This window comes from Pygoscelis adeliae, unplaced genomic scaffold, assembly GCF_000699105.1.
Source record: "Pygoscelis adeliae isolate BGI_AS28 unplaced genomic scaffold, ASM69910v1 Scaffold62, whole genome shotgun sequence".
Lineage (NCBI taxonomy): Eukaryota > Metazoa > Chordata > Aves > Sphenisciformes > Spheniscidae > Pygoscelis > Pygoscelis adeliae.
The window spans coordinates 2,700,550-2,707,913 of NW_008824401.1; the positions used below are offsets into that span (position 1 = coordinate 2,700,550).

Below are 7,364 nucleotides of genomic sequence, written 5' to 3' on the forward strand. Positions count from 1 at the left end.
AAAGGCTGAGAGAGTTGGGGTTGTTCAGCCTAGAGAAGAGAAGGCTTTGGGGAGACCTTATTGCAGCCTATCAGTACTTAAAGGGGGCTTATAAAAAAGATGGCGGCAGACTTCTTAGCAGGGCCTGTTGTGACAGGACAAGGGGGAATGGCTTTAAACTAAAGGGGGATAGAGATAGACTAGATAGAAGGAAGAAGTTTTTTACGCTGAGGGTGGTGAAGCACTGGCACAGGTTGCCCCGAGAGGTGGTGGATGCCCCGTCCCTAGAAACATTCAAGGCCAGGTTGGACGGGGCTCTGAGCAACCTGATCTAGTTGGAGATGTCCCTGCCCACGGCAGGGGGGTTGGACTAGATGACCTTTAGAGGTCCCTTCCAACCCAAACGATTCTATGATTCTATAATTCGTATGCTGGAAGACCTGCTGAATTAAAAATCATCTTGAATTGAACAAATGAGTTTTCCAGTTGGGATGAAATTCAGAGGGGAAAACTGAATGTTACAATATTTAAACAGAAATTTTCGGCCTCACAAGTGGAGCCCACTGGACAGCAGTTCTGAAGAACAGTTCTAGGGCTTATGGTAGTTGTGTTGAGTAGGAGTCAGTGTTGTGCAGTTGCAAATAATAAATCAGTGTTGTTGCTGTCCTGCAAAGAGGCAGTTGTCATGTATTTAACATGATTATAACCTGCAAGAACTATGAAATAAGCATTCAACTCTTCACTTTGGTTATTATGGCCTTAAACACAACAGTGCACCCACATACCACTGCTGTTGCACTTAAGAGAAATAGTGAGCAACTGGAGAGACACCAAGAGAGTAGCAAGAGTAATCAGACATCCAGGAAATAGGACTTCAGAGGACAAATTGAAAAGACTGCCTCTACAGAAGAGAAGACTAAGAAGGAAAATCAGAATTGTTCAGGTATGTAAGAAGCTGCCAGAAGACGTGGCAGTGTTCTGTTCTTCATGTCCACGTAAGGTGGAGCAAGAAGTAATGAACTTAAATTTCAGAAGGAAAGATTCATATTAGATGATGTGGAAATACTTTGTAATGTTAGCGAAGCACTGACGTGGATTGCTACGAAGGATAGGGAGCCTCCATCATGAAGAACTTACAGAACAGGTTAAACCTGCATCTAGCAAAACTGACCCAGGTGAAGTTGCTCTTTGCTTGGGACAGCAGGATGATCTTTTGAGAGCCTCTCTTACTCTGTTTTTCTGTGATTTGAAGACTGAGCTATGTATGCTGAAATTTTAATTAAAAAAAGTAAGTGTGATTTGGGTTTTTTTCCCTGATCTATAGAAAAGTTAACATTCCATAAAACTACCACCAGGATTAAAAAACTCAAATGGAAGCAGAAAAATATAAAGGGCTTGCCTGACTTCATCAGAGTTCACTGACCAGGGGAAACGAGTGTGGGAGGCAGTGTAACTTTTTCCTGGGGAAATACAGTAATACTTGAAGTTGCTTTTGCAGCTTCTCTAGTAGATGACTGAAAGAACTTACAACTCTGAGAAAGAATTGAGAGATGGTCGAATGTGTGAGTGGCCGCTCAGCAATATTCTGTGAAGAGGTGCTCCAGAGCCTCTTATTTGAGGGATGGAGTCTGGTATTTCAGAAGCAGCGGGCGGTGAGTTGTAATTTATGGTGGGGTGGGAGGATAGAACCCCAAATTCATGAGAAGGACATGAGAATGAGGCTTTTTCTATGCATGAGCCCAGCTAAGGAAAGCGTATTTTTCCTAAGCCTTCCTCAACAAAGGCTGTATGTTTTGAGGAAGAATGAGAAATATAAGCAGAGCAGGTTTGGCTTTAGAAATTTAGGAGAGAGCTATAGCTTTTCTGCGGTGCCACACATTTTTATCTAGTGTAGTGGGCTCTAGCCCCCAGGGAAGGCAATATCAAGAAAACTTCAAGTCCTGATAAACATATGCTGACTTGGATTTGAACTAAAAAAGGTTGTGCAACCTGGACTGTAGCAGCAGTGGGTGAGGTTTTTTATTTATTTTTTGTTTTTTAGCAGAACACAGCTTGCTAGTTCAGAGCCATCTGCCAAGATGTGTAAGAAGGTGACTCCTCTTGATCAAAGTGTTGGTGACAGATGGAGTTTCCCAAGGTTTCTTAATTCCAGAAATGCAAATGCTGATTTTTATTTTGTCTTTCCTTTCCCCTCTCAAAAATCTTTGAGTTCTCAGGTGTTTTGTGCCTGTATGGGTGAGGAACAGCTTGGAAATCAGGGGGAACAAGAGTGTGTTTAACAAGAGATCTGGAAAACAACATGGAAGTTTTGTAAGCTGGAAGAATGCAGTAAAACTGTACTTCTGTTAATAAAACTGTTAAAGGAAATCCTGGGGGGCAGGGGGGATTAAAACTGGGAAAAAGTTTGTATATTTCCTCATCTTTTGTGAAGCTTTGCAGCAGCCTCAGTACTGCAAAATACAAAGAATGAATCTTGTTTTAGTTACACAGAGCTTGTATATTATCTTAAAAGTGGCAGTAATGACAGAGATATACATGTTGCCTTCTTAAACAAAAGGGAAGCATGAATGGGCGCAGGATATTTACTTGGATGCTTTGTTTTGTATTAAATGGAGATAATTTTTGGCTTTTATGTGTATAAAATAACTGAAGATTTTTGAACAAGAAGCTTGTGGGACAAAAATGTCTGAGTAAATATAAAATGTAGGCTTTCCTTGGCAAACGTTGTATGGGCCAATTTAAATATTTTTTTAAATTTTATCTTTCCTGTGATTTGCAGGGATTGGCTTCAGACTTTTCTGAGTTGAGGAATTGTTAGTAGCAAAAAGCTGCTTCAAATCAGTAGAAAATGCTATGGCTTGCTGGAATGACATTGTACTCTTGTCTTGGTCTATAATCTCATGGTCTGCTCTCAGATCTGCTAGCATTGTCTTTAGAAATATTTTGTATTACATTGTAATTGCTTTTTATTTTTAAAATGCTTAACACAAATGCTTTTTTGCTAAATTATAGTTAGCATTTTAGTAGCTGTCAATATGAGAGTAGCATTTTAGTAGCTGTCAATATGAGATTATCACTACTGGGCTTTTAGGTTGACTGTTAGCAGAAATGAGTCTGTTAGGTTGCCCGTGTCTCCTAATACTGTAGATGTAAAGGTGTAACTTCTGCTGGAATCTAGTTTATCTTGTAGGTAACTCTTTTTCAGTGAGCAGGATCATGTCTTCCTTTGAAGGTGTTTTGGTCATGAGATCACTCTTCCGAACTGCAGGCATCACTACATAGTAAAAACGAATACTAATTTGCCTACTTTCAGTAATATGTGGGAAAGCGGGTTATCTCATAACCTGGTACACCAGTTTGTGTCATACCTCATTGTTAACTTCATTATATTGCTGTTTTAATCTGGTCTCTTCAGTGGGTAGACAGGTTGTGCACAGGGCTTACCATTACCAAAGCCATTAAGAACTCTGTTAAGGGAAATGAGGGTAGTAGGAAACCACTGAATAAGAATGTTGCGGTGTTTTGGTTTCTTGAGGGTTTTGTTTGTTTAGAAAAATAGTGCCCCACTGCCCAAAAAACACCAACCAACCCAAACAAACGAAAAAAAGAAAAAGAAATTCTACTACATAAAATGGTACTTGGAACTCTGCAGGTCAGCGTTTGTATCAAGTTTGGAAGGCTGACACTGGTTATCTGCTAACTTTATTAGTAGTAGTGCTCTGTTTTAAAGAATCTGTTGCATAAGATCTGCTTGCCAGGGACTTTGCATGGCATCACTGTTTAGCAATGAAATCTGGCAATTTTATGTGTGCACTTTGTCCAGCAAAATACGCCAAAGTTGATTGTGTGCCCCCATTAGGAGGGTAATATGGGACAGTAACCTAACACTGCATCTCCACCTGATGCTCCTGTTTGTATATAACCAGTTTGATTAAACTCATCACCTGTTTCAGAGACAAGGAAGTCTGAAGTGAGACCTCCCCAAAAGGTCCCATTGCTTCCAACTGCCTAAACAGGAAGACAGATTCCTTTAGGTAAGGTTATTCAGCTGCTGAGATAGCTAGCTGTCCTACCTGGTAACAGGTTAGGAAAGGGAAGGCGCTGGTAGAGCTGTATTTCTTGGGACAAAAAGTTTGCAAGCTGAAGACATCATCCTGTATGCAATATAAATGATTCTAAGAAATGGTTTAAGAAAACACCACCACTACTAAGAAAAACTTACTAGATGACACCTGTGATGATTCCAGTTCATCTTTGTTTACTACGTAGTCTCAAGGTTTTAGTTTGTTCTTATTATGGTCTAAAGCAGGAGAGTCAAACGCTTCTGCATGGGAAAGTAGGGAAAAATAAACTCAAAAAAGAGATGGTGGTGTCTCTAACTGTGGAAAAAAAACACCCCCATATGCTAATGTTGTTCTGCAGATTTTGCAGCAGAGATTTAGTATATTGCTTTACACTCTTCGGTAACTGCTGGCCAGCCCTGGCTGTATTTGTTAAACTGGTGGCGGTCATACTTCTTTCCCACAGTTAAGACAGATTCAGCTCTTTGGAAGAAAATCCTCAAGAAGTGAACTTTAAAGCAACATGAGTTTGGCATCTGCAATGAGTGTTTAACAGTGCAAAAATCCTCCACCACTTGGATTTTATGCAAGCAGTTAAAACCATCCTTACCCATTTCCGAGGAAGACTGAAATAAATTATTTTTCAAACAAAATAGAAGATGAGTAAAGCAGATGTTACTATTTATCTTTACTGTTTAATGTTGTAAACTATACTAGGAATGCTGTGTGCTGCCTCTTAAAAACTAAATCACTTGTTTATTTTGAGCATTATTCCCAGGCAGGGGAAACTTCAACCTCTGTACCTTAAATATTCTTTGAAACTTAATCGGCTTGAAATTCCTAATGAGTCCTAGTTTCTTCTTCCCCTGAGAACGGCATTCTTTGTCCACAGAAATATTCAGACCACCAGTTGTCTTTTCCCGCAGTTTTCTTATAAATCTTTCTAATCTTGTAGCCAGGAAAGTTGGAGTTTTACTCATTTTATCATTTGCTGACTGCCTTTTTAATAAGGCAAACTCCACTTTCAGAGGTCAGTCAAAGTACCAGAAATGTTTAATTTTATGCCTTGTACAAAGAAGGGAAGTGATTGAAGCAGAATGGAATGTCAAAAGGAGTCCGGATGCAATGGAAAAAAGCATTGCCACCACTGGTTCTTCTGAAGTAGATAGTTAATGCATATAACTGTTGGTGTGACTACAGAGTCTTGTCAGTAAGATCATTGTGTCTGAATATTTTTATTCCAGAAGAATGTAGCTGAAAATAAGCCAGATGATTTATTTGCTCCAAGACATGATGGCTTTGTACATTATCTGTGTATTTTATGAATTATTCCTAAAATGGAATTAAAGTTGATTCTTTTTTAATAAATCAAAGTCAAATATACATTTTAAACCACTTTGTGATGAACTCCATAAAAGAAACAAAACACTTTGAATAGCTTTTAAATACTTTAGAAAGTAATTTGGAAAATACTTGCTTCTCTGCTGTGTTCTAGTTATGCTTTGTTGTAAGCTTTCGTCTGCTTAGGAGAGCGTGGCCCAGAAGGTAGACATGCTCCTGTTCGTGCTGCTTTGCTCTCCAGGTTGTCCTTCTAGATGGTTGTGTTCCTGTCTGTTCTTCCACATGTGGTGGCTGCACCTAAATACTCAGTTTGTGTGACCTGTTTTGTTTTGCTTGCAGTAACTGAGGCATATGTCTGTCTTCGGTCATAATTCTCATTAGTATTGCTATGAGAGAGGGAAACAAATGGGGGAAGGAAACGTGCAGGGGACAGAGGTCCAGGACGCGGAGCCCAGCTCCAGCTGGCCAAGGCGGGCACCCCTTCCCCGGCATGAATACTGGTGCTGCCTTCAGCCCAGCAAGTGCGGGGAGGGACTGGCAGCCCTGGCTTCCCTTGGGCTTTCCAAGTATTCCATGACCCATTTCAGTGAAATATTCTGAAGAGAAGATTTGTGCCAGTGTTAGCAGTTCCTGTCAGACAATGCAAGTGATAGGGCTGCAACTTTGTGCATGCATTCTGCAGTCATTATTATGTTCTAAAAATGGCACTGTGTTGCCACTGTATTATGTGGCAAAATGTTTTTCTTGCTTATTACTGGTTATTGCTCTGCTTGGAAGATAAACTATCATAAAAATCAGAAATGTTCAATCCAGTAATGTTTTAAAATGATGTAGTTCTTTTTTGTTTTGGGTTTTTTAGCAGAAATTCAGCTAGATCTATGTGCAGGTGGGTTTTGCTGTTGACTTTGTCCTTGTGATAGTATGCTACTGCCATTTTTGTATTGTTTTATGTGCTCAATATTGCTAAGTAACTTAACCAGCTTTTCATTCTTTAAATAACCGTAACTTGAGCGCAGAAGTAAAAATGACATGGGATCAGTCTGATCTCCTCTTAATTCATAGAAACCAATGCTTGCTCACTGTTTACCTTATTTTAAGTAAATCGTTATCTGAAGCGTTATTTTAATAAAAAAAGATCTGAGTTTGACTTAATTCCTTACCCCAAACAGTGAACAAAAAGGAAGAAGGGAAACTTCCGTGAAATCCTCTATTTGCTTGAAACTGGTTTGTTTCTTCTCCTGCAGGTACTTGGGCGATGTTTCTTGACGGTGATGCAGGTCCACTTTCAGTTCCTGTCACAAGCTTTGCAGAAGGTCCAGCCAGTGGCACACTCTTGCTTTGCTGAAGCTGTAGCTCAGGAGAGAAGGAATGTTAGTGGGGCTGGAGCCTCAAATTTAAGCCCCACAAATGAGCTAGAAGATGCAATAAGATCATGGAGAGGAGCAGCAGAGGTACAGAGGTCTTGCTGTAGTGACTTTATATTTAGTGAAACCTTAATTCAGGCTGGACGCCCTAATAAGGGAAGAAAATCTCTGATTTTAAAGACATGCTACATTTGAAGGGGGGAACATGGTGCAGTTAGTTTCAGATGCTAAAACTTGTTTTACATGATTATACTATCTTTGTCCTGTGTAAAGTTTTCTTTGTGATATGATTGTACAGAAGGAGTGCACAAACAGTGGAAACAGCTTTTTGTTATTAGTAACAAATTAACAATGTTCAAATGTGGTTTGGCAGACAGAGGGAATTTAAAAAAAAGTCTTTGCAAAAACAGAGCAAAATCTTGATGAAAAATAATTTAGATAATGTGTGTTTCTCTTAAATTTTAAGCATGGATTCTATTTTATACTTAAAAATCTTTATGGTAACTTTTAACACTCTTGTCTTCATGCTGTTAATCTTGACGTTGCTTGATCCATCAGTTGTTGGAACGTTAATCGTGTTACTTACAAGTCCAGAGAGTGGTACATTTATTTTCACAAA

General features: G+C 39.4%; 1 protein-coding gene across 1 annotated transcript in view; it reads left to right on the plus strand.

Annotated features, from left to right (window-relative positions):
- KIAA0355 (KIAA0355 ortholog) overlaps window positions 1–7,364 on the plus strand; it is a 32,793-nt gene that overhangs the window by 4,014 nt on the left and 21,415 nt on the right. Inside the window, exon 2 of the mRNA XM_009320264.1 lies at window positions 6,626–6,832. Within this exon, the coding sequence (XP_009318539.1) occupies window positions 6,626–6,832 (207 nt within the window). The remainder of the gene's footprint in view (window positions 1–6,625; window positions 6,833–7,364) is intronic.